Source organism: Centruroides sculpturatus, unplaced genomic scaffold, assembly GCF_000671375.1.
Source record: "Centruroides sculpturatus isolate CEXI.00-Female unplaced genomic scaffold, Cexi_2.0 scaffold206, whole genome shotgun sequence".
NCBI classification, from domain to species: Eukaryota; Metazoa; Arthropoda; class Arachnida; order Scorpiones; family Buthidae; genus Centruroides; species Centruroides sculpturatus.
This window is the reverse complement of record NW_019384442.1, coordinates 374,541-392,468: the sequence shown is the minus strand read 5'-3', so window position 1 is coordinate 392,468 and position 17,928 is coordinate 374,541. Positions and strand designations below refer to the sequence as shown.

General features: G+C 29.0%; 1 protein-coding gene across 3 annotated transcripts in view; it reads left to right on the top strand.

The window, feature by feature from the left end:
• Positions 1–17,928, top strand: part of LOC111620187 (kinesin-related protein 7-like) — a 41,012-nt gene continuing 23,084 nt past the window's right edge. For 2 of the 3 annotated variants that reach the window (XM_023362075.1, XM_023362076.1), the window contains exons 1-5: positions 1–67; positions 640–1,014; positions 15,174–15,287; positions 15,350–15,506; positions 15,573–15,648. In XM_023362075.1, coding sequence (XP_023217843.1) covers positions 15,175–15,287; positions 15,350–15,506; positions 15,573–15,648 — 346 coding nt within the window. In that variant the 5' untranslated portion in view covers positions 1–67; positions 640–1,014; position 15,174. The remainder of the gene's footprint in view (positions 68–639; positions 1,015–15,173; positions 15,288–15,349; positions 15,507–15,572; positions 15,649–17,928) is intronic. The other variant, XM_023362077.1, reaches the window with a different exon arrangement.

The window sequence follows — 17,928 nt, the reverse complement described above, 5'->3', positions numbered from 1 at the left end:
ATAGAATTAAATTACGGTATTGAAACTTGCATAAAGACTTGAAGGCTACGAACTTGGAGTTATTTAAGTGGGTGAAAGCAAGTTTTGCCATTCGTTTTTCTTTTTTAAATAATTTTATGGTTTAAATTTCAAAATATTATATTTTATTATCAAATTATCCTTTATACAGTATATATATATATTAAAGATAATTCATATCATTCGTATTTGTGTGTTAGATTAACATCGGTGTGAAGCTTTATATATACATTTTGTTTTTTATTTTTGGTTTTTTTAAGAATGTAACCGTTGACTTTGTGTGGGTTGTTAATAATGCAGTCGAGCGCATCCAATGTCGAATAATTTACCAACCTGCCGTTGATAATTGTTAAAATTATACGATTTTCTCTATATGAAAAGGAAGTATTATATATAATATAAATCATTCTCATGATTTTTTTAAGAATTATTCTCCAAATAATTCATCTAATCCTCTTATGGCATTTTAAAAATTTAAAATACGTCATCAATTTAAAAAAAATTTAAAATTTATTTCTTTTAATACTTATCAATTCGAACTTAATTATTTTTTCACGTATAAAAANAAATTATTAAATATATATTTAATTAAAATATATATATATTTAAATAAAATTATAGGTGGAGAATTGATACGCAATTTAATAGAAAGAGCGCATGCGTATTTTTACGAAATTGTTAAAACGCCTTCGTCGCTATAGCAACGCCTTCGCAACTCTGTTCGCCATCTGGCAGTTGAAGCGATAACTACAACCGAGTCGCAGACGATAATTGTAAACCGATGTCGGAAAAAGAAGTTAACGGTCGATTAATTTTTTATTTTTTTTCTTCTCGTTAACATGATTCGATACCCGTTATATCTATAAAATATTTATATAAATCGGTTAATCGAAAGAGAAGGTCGATACGCATTAAAGGAGCTCGTGACTCGATTCTCCAGATTTCAAAACCTGAAAATGTTTCTACGTTAAAAAAAAAAGAAATTCATGTCGAAAGGTAAGTTTATTTGTATTAAATCCTTCTATTTTACACTATTTAAGAAGAAATTTTCTTTAAATTATATAAAATCAGTGGTATATATTTTATAATCATTTAAGCCTATGATTTGTACATTTAAATTACACTCTTCATAAAATATCCGAGGAATGTTAATTTGATATAACAGTAAAATTCATAACAATATTAGGAAATGGTCTTTAAATTTCTAGATATTTATTGCGTATAAATATCTAGAAACTTGCTGTGTTTATGTACACAAATATGCAGAAATGTAATGAAATAGATCTTAGATGAAAATATTTATTAAAAGTTTATGGGATTTTGGAAGTATATGTTTAGTTTCTGGAAATGCCAAAGAAACGAAAACTCTGGTAAAATACACAAAAAATTTAATGAGTAGGTGTTTTCGAGCTGTCTTCGTCACTATGCTCATGTCTTGCTGTTATTTAAAAATTGATGTTCAATATAAACAACTTTACTAAACTGGTATGTTGCAATAACACCTTCAACTGCAGTAAACTATTGGGCTATAATTTGGCAATAATAATTATAAATTACTAATAAATTTGGCACCTAATGCCTCCCTCTAGGGCCAAATTTATTAGTACTGTAATTTATAATTATTATTGCCAAATTGATGTTTGAATTTTTATTTTTTTCAAATGCTGTTCTTAACCTGAGGACGATGGCTTAAAGCTAATTAAAAATATTTGTTTATTCGTTAAGTTCTTATATATTTTACTAGTTTTTCTTTGGTGATTCTAGATTAATATCTGGTATTTTGAGTTAGATTTAATGCATTGAATTTCTGTGTTTCTTACATAAGAGAATTAGTCAAGAGGTAACTTATAAGCAATTGTGAACTGAAAGTAAAATAAATTCTAATTGGTTATTTTTTATCTGTTTCGAATCGTGGATAATGATAGAAATACTGTATTGCAAAATTGTAATCTGATAAAAATTCTGTGTGAGACTCTCCAAATAAATAATTTCCCAATATTAAATAGATATATAAATGTTTTTATGACAAGTATAAGGTTTTTTTTGTAATACTTATGATGAACAAAAGTATGTTGTCAATCTTATTTTAATAATTTTTTTCATTGATAAACAAACAGTATAAATAAAATCATTTGAGTTTAATGAAACAGTATCCCTGTTTTATTTATAAAATATTTTGGTTTTATTATTACTTTTTTTAATGTTCAATAATGTTTTTTGTATACTTTTAAACATTTTGGTTTGAATAATTACAAAATGCAGAAGTCTCTCAATTAATGTGATGTGGATTTTCTATAAGATTTGTCAACTTTACATAATGACAAATGAAAATGAACTTCAGAATTAATTTTGAAAGTTAATATAATGAAAAAGAACATCTAACAAAATTATTTGGATAATAGCTTTTTCTTAATTATGCCTTTCAAATGAAAAATGAATGTAATTACAAATAAAGAAAAATTGGTAATTGCTCCACTGAAATCATTGATGTTTTGTTGAATTTATTTTGACAATAAGAAAATACTGTCTTATTAGTGTTGAAAAAGCTTTTTATAATTTGTAGTCTTTCCAGTTTTGTCATAGTGAGATAACAACAAAACAAAAAAGTAGGCTTTTAGGTCTAGGATCTGTCTAGTTAAAAGCAAGCAAAAAAAAAAAGAAGTGCATTATGAATAGTGTGTAACAAAATTTTTATTAAAAAAAGACAAAAGCTAAAAATTAAAATTTTTAATATTTAACACTTACAAATTAAAGTTTTTAAGTGGTAAATGATAAAAATAAAAAGCTATTTATTAAATTTGTTGTAAAATCTAAATATATACTACATTTTTTATTAAATATTTTAAATGAAAACTGACTCCAGAAGTAATGTGTGTAAAAATTTGACATTGAATTCATGTTAATTTGAAAACAATTTCAAATAAAATTTAAATGGCAGATATATTTATAATTAAATTTATTTACATTAATATCTATTTTTAATTTAAAATTAAGGAAAATATTTAACATAAACTAAATTATCAAGTACTTTTTACTAGTCGAATTGTATAAATTTTAATTTCTTTTTACTAGTTACTTTTTACTAGTTAAAAGTTGTTCATTAAAATCAAAATGTTTGTAATACAAGTGGTGGTATTGAATTTAATTATATCAATTATTTTTCTGAAATGAACTTTTAATCTGTTAGCTTGTATAAAATTTTGATTCTTTACAAAATTCATTACTAACCTAATGTAAGTTTATATTATCAAATTAAAGATTAGGAAAGAGAAAGCTATTTGATAATATATTTGAAGTATTGAATATTGTTCTTTAGGAAATCAGTAAGTTTTCTCCAAATTTGTTAGAAATTTAGTTGTTATATGTTATCAGAGTATTGATTAATTTCTCAGAAGTTGTTTAAATTTTTAGCTGATAGCTTTTGTTTATTTTTTGATGACAACTCTATGTATACACCAAAAACATCTACTGATTATGATAAACTTGTGTGCTTGTATTTGTGTATGTATAAACAAAACTACCACTACCACATACATATATACATTTTATCATATTCACTATTGTTTTTATAACCAATTATATTTAATTAAGTTTCACTTGAATAATTTTGCATGTTTTGAAATTATATTAGTAAATTTAAAATGAAAGTGAAAATATATAAATATAAATTTATTAAATCATAAGTAAGTTCAAAATGAACTTACTTATGATTTAATAAATTTATATTTATATGAACCGATTGATTAAAATTTATATATAAATACAATGCTGATTTTATGTTATAATATTAAATATTATATTTGTTACATTTAAATATAATAAAAAAAGCAGCAAAATATATATACCTAGTTTTTGTATTAAATAAATTTTAAATTCTGTAAATAACAATAGTGTTGTTGATATATTTTTTATCTTTTCTTTATAACGTAATAATTTGTAATTATTAAAATTTACAAATTTAGAAGAAACATTCAAACATAAAATAATGTCTTCATATTTTGTCCCATTTCCACTGCTGTCAAGAGCTTGTATAGAGGCCTTGGGGTAGAGCAGGAGATAGATCCTCATTTTGCTGTGTTTTATTTTGAGCAAATGTAACACAGAATGTTTATTAGTAAAAAGCAGTCTTAAAGATTTTGTTTTCTGTTAGTAAAAATAACATTAACTTTAAAGGAGTAGAAACTACTACTGTTCCCCTAAGTTTTTTCTGGGCCTGGGAAAAATCCACAGCTCCTTAGCCTTGCTCCTTCCACACACCTCTAGAATAAGAGTTGCATAACAGAACCTCAATATAAAGGTCAACTTTGTTGTGTGAACTTATATGTTCTTGAGGAGTCTGGAATGAGAAGAGATATTAATGCACTGTGTTTGTTTCTTCTAAATTTGTGAATTTTAATATTTTTCATCCTGGATTTTTTTTACCAATTAGAAATTGTAAGTTATTAATTAAAATAAATGTGTGCAGTAGAGTTAACGATGAATGCAATGATAAAACAACTATTTATTCCAAAAGAAGAAAAAAATGTCGGGACTAAATTGTTTCAACAAACATTGTTATTAGATTTCTGAGGAAATGAATAGTCATCAATCTTTTAAAGGATGTATCAACTTCTCTCAATGACTGTGTATATTTAAAGAATTTTTTTGAACTTTTTTGACTGTAATCTGTTTACCAATTTTCTACTGAGCATGTTTTAACTATGGAAATCAATTTGAAGTTTGTTACTAAAATGGTAAAAATCATATGATTAAAATTAATAATTTGATAGGTTAGCTAATTTAATTGAGAAATGGCTAAAGAACTTTACTCAAAGAATTTAAATCCAAATGTTTTAAAAGTTGTTTAGATTATTATATGGAAATACTTGTTTTGACCATTCTTTACTAGAACCACAAAATTTGTAATAGAGCAAAATATTTTGTTAGATATAAGATTTTTCATCCAAAATTTTATAACCAAGAAAAATTTAAATATAAAAATTTATTCTAATCTTAGAATTTTGTCTTTAAAGAAAACACCTTAGAAGTTAAATCCAATAATTTCATTTTTTTAGTTATAGGTAAGCATCTGATAAAAGTATTTACAAATACTATTTTTTAGTTGTAAAGAAAATAAAAAAACTACAGTAGTTTACTAATGCTCTTCATGCTGTTTTAATAAAAGCAGGTTTCATACAATAAATTATACAGAATAAAGTACAGTATTCACATTAAATCCTTTTTTTATAGCTTAGATTCTGAACAAATTACTAATAACTAAACTTGAATTTGTTTATATTTTTGTTCTATTTATTTTGCATAAATATACAGTTTTAAAAATAAATTTCTATATTCTGCAAATTAACACACTATTAAAATCAAAATCATAATTTAATAAATTTAACTGATACATTAAAAAATTTTAAGATAAAATTGACTTTTTATTTTAATATCTATTTAAAGCATTACATTAACTAAACTTATTTTAATTAAAATTTTGAATGTCACATTTGAATATAACTAACCTTTATTATTTTTAAATAGCTTTCAAATATAAAAGGAAATAATTAATATTACATTAAAAAATACATATAAAAGACTGATTTCATGTCAAATCACCAGGAACAACAGTGTTCCATTGTGGAGACAACCATTTATTAGAGGTTACACCTCTGCAAAAATGTGCAAAACAGTTTAAAAAGTTCACAGGTGACAAGCCAAAAAATACATTATTTCAAAAAATGGCTGACAAATTTAAAAAATACGTATAAAAGATTAAAATGTCTTGATTTTTACCATATCCTGTTCCTGGTGATTTGACATGGCAAAAACTAAGACATTTTAGTCTTTTACATGTATTTTTTAATGTAATATTATTTCCTTTTAATGTATAAATACATCATCCAATTTTCTGAAAGAAATTAATATAACAGTTTGTTTTTATTATGTTAAGGAAATGTTATATTTTTATAAATTTCATATATATTTAAATAAGAGACTTAAATAGAAATATGATTGACCTAGATTTAATATGAAACAAAATTCTTCAGTAGTGTTAATAAATTGTTCTGTTTATCCTATTTATCTACTTTAAAAATGATGAGAAAAACATCAAAACTTATATTACTTAAAAAGTTAAATGATTAAACAGAACACAAATGTACAAACAGAATGTTATATATTTAGTTTCAGTATAATTTTTATTAATTTTAAAATCACTTATTAAAAAGCACTGTCTTGTCATTTTTATATCTATTAGGACAAACTTACACTCATATTTTGTGTTTAATTAATAACAAAAAATCAATCCAATGTTAATGATCATCAAGATTTTAATTTGATCCATGCAATTTGGTGATAAGGGAAAAGATAATTGTTGATGTTATGATTTCATTGATCAAGACAGATTCATTGGTCAATGAAATTTATCACCAGCTTCTGTAACATGTTAATAAATTTCATTATCTAATTTACAAAAATTTATTTTTCAATATTTATTTGTAACTATTCAATTTGTAATTGAATTTTTTCTTTTTTATAAAAACTGTCTATATAAAATTAAATTTAAGCACACTTTTTATGTACTAATTATTTAAATATTGTCTGAAAACAAATATACATCAAATAATTAAAAGAATTTGTTTTTAAATATTGTTTGTTTTATTATTATTTCTTATATTTTCTAAATACTATAGAAAAAGATAAGTATATCTAACAAACTAAACTTGTTCTCTGTAGTGTCTATGAAATAGTAATGTAAGGAAAATTTTTGATTTCAATTACAACAAACAGGAGAAAAAAAATGGTATGATGATGGTATATGTACAATATCTATGCTTATGCATAGTTATAAATTCATCTCTTTATATTGAGACATTTTTACTTCATTCCTGTGTTGTAGTCTGTACAGTGTTGCACACTATACAGACTACAGCGCAGGATTGATCCTGTAATCAGTGTTACTGTTTAGTATAATTGTACAATATATTTTTATAAAATTCTGTCAGTACTACTATTTGAAAAGCTGTTTTCAGTACAAAATTTAAAACTAGTGATTATATAAAACTTTTATCATTAAAACAGTATACTTTTATTATCTTCAGCAATTAAAGTTATGCCACTTTCTAATGGTCAGTAAGTTAAGTAAGAAAAATAAAAACGGAGAAATAAATATATTTTATGTAATTCAAATAGCTGAATTGGTACAAATTTGGTAGTACTTAAAATTATAGTGGTGCCTACATACATATTTTTGTATTTTATTAAATGGTTATTTAGCTGTTTGCAACGAAAGTATCTAAATTAAGTTAATTATATGAATTTTATAGTGTTGGAAGTTTTTATATTAAATTTTGTTAGTTATTGAATAGATAAGTTTAGAATAAAAATTACATTTTATTCTAAACTTATCTATTCAATAACTAACAAAATTTAATATAACATTTTGTGACACTGACAGCTGTTTTCAGTTATCACTTTTTAAACAGAGCTAAAGATATATAAAGTTTTTAATGTAAATTTCCCACTTTGCAGTGTGTCTTCTGTAAGTTCAGTACACTTTCTGTTAAGCTTTAGTATACTTTCAAATTTACTTGTAGCAACAATGCCTGTGAGGTATGCTTCTTTCATCTACTGGCTAAGAGAAGAATGAGCACTGCCTATCACTGTTTCCATGATGGATAGCATTTAAAGGGTTGTGTGTATCAACTTTATGGAAAATGAAGGCAGTACTTAAAAATCTATACTTGTTTACAGGAGTTGTGAAAATCTAAATACTGTTATCCTTACATCAGGCATGGAATATCTATTACATGTAAGTTTGCATTTTGCTATGAATACTCAATCAATAATAATTTTACTGGTATTTTGAACCATGCATTTTCTTCCTTTCATGCTCTGATAGCATGCCTTTACTGTGAAGCTTGGTAATATGGAAATGAAATAAATTGGTGTCCTGCTAAAGTTATCAAATATGACCAAAAATATAAATGTATTATCAATCTGATCAGTAAGTTTCACTTTGAGTTGCACTCATCATTTTTCTTCACTTGAAAATTGTTAATTGTTACAGAAGAGACATTGTTTTTGAATATACAGCATACTTCCCTCTAGCATATGTGCACAAGCTTGTGATGTATGTGTGAGCTTGTGGATTTTTATGGGCGTTTTAAAATTCTAAATTTTCTGTTGTCTTCGGAAAAAACCCAAAGAATTTGAACTAGATTGGATTTCACCAATTGTATAACAGCTAGCTGAGAAAGTTTACAGTTAGGTGTGAAGAATGCACTGTCATCGTCAACAAAAGTCAATCACATGACAGTTTTCCCACACTAATGATATAAAAGCTCGAATCTCCGGAAGCTCAGGGAGATTTGTTATAGGAAGTTATACTTTGTGATAGTGCCCACCTCGACTCCCGAACCTCCATATAGCGGACTTGATCCAGCTACAGAGAGAGGACATCGGCAAGAAGACACCACGCCCTTCCATACAGACGACGTTCGCCAACTCTCCCTTCCCGCCGAGAGGTATTTAGGGGTTAGAATTTATAAAAGCGCTCTCTCTTGAACTCGAATTTCTGTATATATTTTAATATAACCGCATTTAACCTTAGTATTCTTGTAGTTAATCAATAAATGCTTGTTATTCTGTTAACCTGTCACCTGTCATTTAAAGGACACCTGCCGACTTGCTCACCTCCCTCTCCACTCGATTTGCCCTCCTAGCCATCCGACGACCCGAGATTGGGCCTTACCTGCCCGTGCAGAGTAAGTGGTCATTTGGGGATTAACCAGTGACCAACTGCTTATCTCACATATGAATTTGAAGTCACTAAGAATCTGTAATAAAATATAGTAAAATCTTTCAATCTTTTGTCCTTGCTTTCACTTTTAAAAGTTGACCAATAGGAACTAACATGTATTTCATGATTAAATATCTAATGAATTAAGATCTTGTGGATACATGATGACTAAAGGCTGGATTTTTAGGTGCTGCGTCTTTTTATTTTAGGGAGATGTTGAAAACTATATGAATTAAGCATAAATATCATATATAAACGTGTATCAAATGATAGTGGTGGGTCTAGTGTAGTCCCTTTCTGCACCTATTATTATGTTTAGCACTTTTTGCACTTATTCTTTCTATATTTTCACTTAAAGACAATTCCAGAGATAATATGATCACTACCAGTGCCAAAGGACTTGTGCCTTGCTCAGTGAAGGATTAATGGTTAATAAGAGAAGTCAAAATTTAGTGAAACTCTGGTTCTAATGTAATTAGAGAATTGTGATTTCATTTGAAGGAGTGATGTATGTAACTAATAAAAACATTAAATAGAAATATTTGTCAGAAATTGTTACTAAAAAACAATGAAGAAAATCCCTAGTAAATTATAAATGTTATGAAATTAGAATATTTTTGATATATGCAAGTTTTCAATTATGGATACTATGTAGGGAATAGAACAATGAAGGAAAGTATAGTGCAATTATGATCCATTTACTGGCAAAATAGATAAAAACGTCCTTAATTCTTGCATTTGTCTTCTAACGTTCATCTTCCACGATCATCTTTTCTGTTTTTCTCAACAGTTGTCATTGTCCCTCTTGTCTGCCTCTCCTCTGCACCCCCTTGTTTATTTTTTTAATAGTTTAGGAATTTTACTCATCTAACCCCCATATATATTTAGCACAAATCTATTGTTAAAACCAGATGGTGCTTTGTAGAGAAATTCAAAATTTCCATTAATGAAGGAACTGGAGAGTGGGAAAATGGGAAAAGTTTGACTACAGGCAAACTTATGAGATTTTGCAAGAATTTAAAAATGAAAAAATTTATTTTTGATGGAAAACTTATTCAGTGCAATGTCTACAATGTGACAACAAATGTTGAGAAAAACATCAAACATTTTTCTAAGGTTTGGCCACAGCAACACTGGCAGGAAAAGCGCATGCTGCCTGAAAATACGGCAAATGCGACCAGTAATACGGCCACAGAATCTGGTACTCATACCCAGTATATCGGAGCGACATCCAGAATGTTGTCTTGCCGCATCTCTGAACACAAACAATCAATTAGTACAGGTAGGTGCAACACCAAGTTGGCAGGATTGGTGTTGCAACACCAATACACTCAGATGTGGGACCAAGTGGAGATACTCAAACAATATGATAGCAGGAACCTCTTTATATATGGGAGGTGCTATTTACCAGTGTGCTAAATCCATGCAACACCCCCACGCTGGATGTGCCTTCATTATGGGTCAACTTATACAACAGATTAAAACAACATCGCTAGCTCCGCATTCTCGCAAAATATTCTATTGCTCATGCATGTCGGCATCGAGCACGTGTCTTTCAAATTCTCTGTTTTTGTTTTTTATTCCAATGCTGGTTTGCCGTTGCTGAAATTTGAATTTGAAGGTTATTAATTGTTCTTTCAACCTGAAGAAGATGAAAATAGTTTCATTGAAAGCGCTAGTTGTTTGTAGCGATAGCTGTAGGTTGTTAACGCCTAGATGATAATTTTCTCAACTTTACTTATCCAATATTCGGCATGAAGTCCAATATTATTTTTTACATATTGCTTTTTACATTTATGATATTGGTATATCCTATGTATTTATTTCCTGTTATGTTATACAGTAGAGCCTCAAACTATGTGGATCAAAGGGTGGCCGAGTTTGTGAAAATGCCGGGTTATCGGGAATGGGGTTAAAAAAGGATAAGTATGCGTGTTTCCTCAGAAAATATTGTACTGTACTTGTATGTATTGTTTGCTTGAGAATACAACAGAGAATAAACTGCCCAAATACCCTTAAAGGAAAAGTACGTCCTTTATGAAGGCATAGAGCCTTTACTACATGAAAATGAAAATTAATGAATACGTAGTGTACAGTAATTTACCTGATAAGACAGACCTCAGAAAAATACTTTGAGGTATAAAGCTGTCTATGATGAAAATTAATTATCTAAGGGTATTTTTGCCCTGCCAGGGTGTGGCCGAGTTATCCGGAGTGCCGGGTTATCGAGTGCAGAGTTTTCGAGGTTCTACTGTATTAACAGTTATATATAATATGTATTTATAGTTTAGTATTTAATTGTATGTATATAGTATATATTTTATTTCTTCACCATTAGTCTATTGATTTATATGTACAATAAATAATAATAATAATGAATAACTTAGATGGGATGTGCTATCACACCAACCATATTTGCCAGATTGAGCAACTCAGATTATTACTTGTTCTGGTCTATACAAATTTTTTTTTAACTGTAAGACATTTACTTGAAATGACAATGTCAAAAATCACTTGGATTCATTTTTTTGTAAGCAACAGTCAAAACTTTTATGAATGTGAAATCATGCTACTATCAGAAACTATGATGACAGGTATTTGGCCAAAATAGTCGATATATAATTCAATAAAATATTTATTTATTATAAAAATAGTTTTTTTTCCGCACAGAAAAACTGAACTTACTTTCTGAACAATCCAATAGTTGATTATTAAATAACTCAGTTGGTTGGTAATTATTAAGTTAATATAATTTTAACTAGTTTTTTCCTTGTCTTTTCATTCAATTAACTAATTAATTATTTCTCAAATTTTGATCTCAAGTTAGATTTTTAGAATAATTTTTTGTTTTCATTCAAGAAAATATCAAAAACAAAATATTAATGTAATAATTCAAATCATTAAGGTATGTTAAATCTATTATTTTATAGGCATAGATAAAAGATTGAATAAAAACTTCTAAGTAGACTATTTTGCTGGTAGATCTCTACTTTATACTGTGTATTCATAACAATGAATTCTTTTTGCTCAAACAAATACAGACATGACTGTATAATTATGTATTTTTAAAATAATTTTTGTCTAGAAATAGTTCTAAATGAAGAAAATTTTTATATTTAGTATATTTTTAATTTTTTTCAGCTGATTTAATATTTGTAATTATAAGAAGTTTGGCTTTTATTATAGTTATGAATATAATAAGTTGTATTATATTTTAAATACAGTGGCGCCTCGTATAACATACTTAATCCGTTCCAGGTGCACGTTAAATGAAAAGTCCGTTATACGAAACACATTTTCCCATAGAAATACATGTTAAAACATATAATTTGTTCTGCAGCATAAAATAACTGTACTGTACCATAAAAAAATAAAAATGGAGCAGTCACCAATTATGCCGGATAGTCAGATGTTGTGAGGAGGAGGTGAAGGAACACTTTCTTCACACATTCATACAGATAGACTTTTTACACATTGTAGCAGGTCTTTTTTTTTTTTTGTTTTTTAATCGGAGTCAGATTCAGAAGAGCTACTGGAGCTTGCAGGGTCAACTCCTCTTGTTCTATCTTTTGTTATTTGGCAGCTGGCTTCTTGAAAAACATATCCAAGGTGGTCTGTTTCTCTCTCTCCTTCAACACCTGTCGGAAATGATGGGCAAGGGTGTCATTGATCCCGTTGGCCTCAGCTCTTTGGATAATTCCTGAACCTCTCCCCGTTTGACAAGAAAGTTTTTGTCTACTTTCACTCCTCCTGATGATTTCTTGCATTGTTTCAATTGAAATCACCTTTCTGTTTTTTTTTTTTAGAAGCCATGATTTGCACAACACTTGAATAAATGTTAATACCCTGTACTGAGGTGATGTACGTAATAAACAAGGCAGCAAGCCAAATCCCAACAGGAGCTCTGTACTTCAGATATACTAATAATATATTCTAATAATACTAATATGTTATAAAAATATCAGATTGTCATTGGCAACGGCAAAAGAGTGGAAACCTCATTTGCACTTGTCCGCAGAAAGTCCATTGTTCACCTCACGTAACTGCCAAATGGAACGTCCGTTGCTCGAGTCACATAATGGCCAAACAGAAAGTCTGTTGTTTGCAGTGTCCATTATTTGAGGTGTACGTTATATGAGGCACCACTGTATATAAATAATTTAAATATTGAGTTTCAAATATATAAAATAGAAAAATTGGTATGTATGGAAGTGTAGGGAAACATGACAGATATAGGAGTTTAGCTATACTCTACTAGAGATCTACTCTGAAAAGGGTGATAGTAGGTGTCAATGCAAGCAAGTTGGTGGTGCTGAACACTTCTTTAGGAGATAGAGGTAAAACATCTGGTGGTGCTTCCCTATTCACTACCCTGTAAAGCGTGCACATTTTGCTGATCAAAAGTGAATGTTATGGAACCTCTGGACAAAATGTTAGATCCCAACATTTTCATTTATTAGCAGATAAATGACGTCATATAGTATTTAAGGAAATGGTTACACTGTCACTTAAGCTGTCAGATGCATGATTGCTATGCATTGTACTAATGTAGAATGTCAGTTATGCTTTTTATGATGGCAGCAATTGGGAGGACTGTCCAGTGACTGTCACAAATCTTATCTACATCCAGTTTCATTGCACAGGGATTCTCATGCATGTGTATATAGTTGCATGAAACTGACCATTTGACTTAGGTATATCAAGAACCTGAATGCTGGAAGCATTTGGGATACCTGGTTTTGGTGCATACACAGTGAACCCATCAACAAGAATGCAAGCATTTGCAAACACTGACAATGAACAAAATGAATGTTTGGTGGGTGGGTCTTACATGAAAACCAGCTGCATCCGTATTGTCTGCAGCAGGTACTTAACAAGCATTTGGTTGAACAGACTATGCTTCACATGCCATTTTTTGTGTGATGGTTCCAATGCATTGCAGAACCCAGAATTTGTGTTGTTTGGATGAGCCATCATCCAGAAAAGGTCTGTTTAACTTGCAGAATTTGGAATTATGAAAATCTCCATAGCACTTATTCCAGAGCATTCCAATGCAAGCATGCTGTCAGTGTGTGGACTGGAATCACAAGGCAGAAGCTAGTGGGAACTTAAATGCTACTACCCCATCTCAATAGGATATCATACTTGATGTTCCTGCAGGAAGCATTGCCAGAACTTCTGGAAGACATTCCCTTAAATATCCAATATTGCTTGTGGTTCCAACATGATGGCGCTCACTACACTTCAATCCTGTTGTTTGAAACCATCTGAATTACACATTTGGACAGGGGAATCTGTGGTGTGGCTGCCACATTTCTCTGACACCTGTCAACTTTTGTGGAGCCAGGTAAGTCTTGTCTGAGATGCTAGTCAATTCTGCTGAATAACATGAATTTTTGTGGTTGGAACAGAAATCCAAGATACCTCAGGACTTATCCTGTGCATGTACCATAACATTGTTCAAAGATTCATTGCATGCAATGAAGTTGTTTGCTGTTGTTTTGAACATAACCTGTAAGCAGTGGTTTCTCAAAAAAAAAAAAAACCTGTAAGCAAACACTCTGACAATGAACAAAATTACTTGTAAGCAGTGGTTTCTCCATTTTCATTTCTGATGTGGTCACCACTGACAGGTGCATTCGTATTGCACATTTGCACTTGTTTTTGTAATTTTTTCACATTTATTAGCAAATCAATAATGCAAAATGTGCAATTGTATGATCAAACAGTTACTTTGTTGTAAAATGAAATAATTTGTTAAAAATCAACAATAAATTTGCTCATTGTAAAATTTTGTAAAATTGATATTTCTTCTGCTTATTCCAAAAGCTCTACCTGTTTAGTAGATATTTAAAACACAAATCTTTTTATATTTTGAAACATTTTCATCTTTATTTGCACTTCACAAATAATTTCTGTGCCTTCTTTTGCTTTCCTACACAATGCATATAGGGCAGCAAAATGGACAGCAATACCAAATGTTTATCCCTTGTATCTTCTGAAGAAATCAGATACCCCCTCCAGTTCATAGGACCAAACTTGTTTTGATCTTTACTATCACCCCTGTTAGTTTGTTTTAGTAGTTTAGATAAGCCCTGTATAATCATTGTCGTATTGTGTGCAGTTCATTTCATGAATCTTGACTGGGCTGTAAAAATGTGCAGTAAAAAGAGCCAATCTATTTACTTAGTGAAGAGAACAATTGTTTGATGAATTCTATACAAGGGTATTGTGCATTACCAAAAAGGGATTCTTGAACTTTATGAAACTTTAGATACCAACTAAATGCTGTGCTTTGCTCAACCAACATAGATGAAATGACCTGTACATTACTTTTATCACTAAATATTCATTAAAAAAATGTTTTTAACAGTATGAACCAGAATATTGTAGGAGATAGTACTACTTACTCATCTGATAATCATGCAAATAAAATGGTTGTTGATGGAAATAATTTATTGAATGAAACAGAAATTATCAAAGATAGGTAATTGCTTTTTCTTTCTGATAAAGTGATAAGTTATGATAAATAACAAACTTCATTTTCAGGGGTAGAGAAAAAATTCAACATAAAGAATCATACGGAGAGACAGCAAAAATAAATGAATTTATGGATATATTACCTGATAACTATACAACTGAGACTGTTGATTTTCCAGAGAGCCCTAAATATAGAAAATTTGCTAAAAACTCCCAATCATCTCAGGTATTTTATTTATAAAGTTATTGACAATCTAACAATATAAAAGAGAACCTAATAAATTACTTTCAGGAACAAATAAATGAGAAAGAAATGGATAATTTATCAAGAGATTTTCAGACGGAGAATGATCAGAATCCTAAACAAAGTAAGTATTTTTTAAATTTGTTAATTTTTTATAATAATTAAAATTAATCTTATATATAATTTTATTTCAGTTGATTCTTATTTTTTTCTGTCCTAATTCTCAGTGAATTTTTAATCACTGAGAATTGCAAAATATAAGAAAAAAATGACTTGACACACATTCTAAAGTAATTTAGAGAAATTCTCTACTTAGCATCAATCCATTTCTGAAAATCAGATTTTCTAGGAGAAAATGTTAACTAAATTTATTTTCTGTTATTTTAAAAGGGGAAAAAATATTATGCATTACACTATCAATCCAAAACTACCAACTAATTTCCAAAAGCATATAAAACACAAACTCACTTTCTGATCATCAAACAGTTGCTTTGCATTTGATAATATCTATGAACCACATACTACAAATATCATATTTACAATATGGCACTGTAAATAGTACTTAACAATAATGAGATTTGTTTTACTTTCCTGGCTCTGTTTATATATGAGGAAAAGTATGGTGATTGGTCAAAAATGACCACCCAAGACTTTTATATTTTTGGATTAGAGCACCTTGAAACATCGGAATACAAAAAAAAAATTTGGGTATTTTATGTATGGATGTTTGTGGGGAATTATGGTTATGTTCACCCTGTTTGAAGCTTAACTCCTGTGCTTTTTGTTGAAAATTTCTGGAATTTTGCAGGGAGATTTGTTTATTAGAGGGATTGATTCTATTAAATTTTGATGATTTAAAGATAGAGGAGTGGGGAGATAAAGGGGGTTTCTCCAGTACAGTCAGACTTAATGACAATTTTATTTTGTTATTAGTATTTACAATTTTTTATAAAACCCATCCCTATCCTCAGAATTAGGCTTTTTACCATTTTTATAATAATTAAAAATATAAAGTGTTTTTAATAAAATATGATAACAGATGGTACTATCAGATGTTGCCAGGAAAGTTAAGCAATTCATTGCTGGATTTTTTTAAAACTGCAGACAAAAATTTATAATAAAAAAAGGAATAAATTAATGTGTTTTTAGTTAAAATGTCTGACACTTCTGTAATTGGAGAATTGATTGACTGTTAGTGACATTAAAACATGTTTAGGCTTTCTGCTATAGGTATTCTTGTAAGCTGCTACGATACCTCCTCTTGCACCAGCTGTTTGATAAGGAGATGATATGATGTTGGAGTCATCAGTCTTGATCACATTCAGTGAGGATGTAGTGCATTCCCAACAACTGACATATGCCAACCAGTAAAGTGCACTACTCAAAATTAAATGTGCAATTTTCAACTTTAATTTTCTCAATCACTTAAAACCTTTTAGAATTTTTTTATTTACAGAGCTTGGTGGGGGAAGTGTGCCAGTTTCATAGTTGTGAGGTTGGTATTTCAGTTCTTGTTGGTATCAATGCTAGATACAGTTGACCCCCCCCCATAACATTGTTGATAATTCTGGGTTATATGAATTCCATGTTGTATAAGTCACTTAGATTTTACAAATATGGGTGCCAGGCTGTAAATGGCTCACGTATTTGTAAAATCTAAGTGACTCATACAACATGGAATTCATATAAAACAGTGTTATAGAGGGGTCAACTGTATATAAAGATTTCACTTTTTTCTTGGTATTTTAAATTTATTATATTTATTTCAAATATTCAAGTATATATGGGATTCATAAATAATATTTACTGCATTTATAATTTACTTGGGAAGACAATAAGATATAAATAAAATTGTCATTATTCAAAACCAATTTTGTTAATTAAAAGACATTTTTATTCAATCTATTGCACTTTGGAAGCACAATTTTGTGGATGATAATTGTCATAGAAGCTTGTGAAACAACAAACATTTTTGCTGTGTGCGCATTGAATAAATGCAGCATTTTTAAAATAAGATTATGATTTACACATTTCATTGGAAAAACTTGATTAATGATTAAAAATACCCTTCCATCATCAACTAATTTGGTGGAGAATCATGCCTACTATATCACATTTGAAAATATCAGAGTGTTTAATGTTTCCTCCTCCTGCCTTTGCAACTTCTAAAATTGATAAAGAACCCTCACCTACATTTAGATCTTGATGTTGAAGGATGCTTTCATAATATGTAAAAACATCCTTTAAATGTAATTTTGCAATATTGTCATGCAGTGATTTCTTTTGCAGAACAAATTTCTATGCTATCAGTGTTAGCATGAGTATTGTGAAGTCATGTTTTCATTCTTTAACAAAGATGCAATTATAGACACATTTAGGTTAAACAATGACTGTTGCCAGAGTA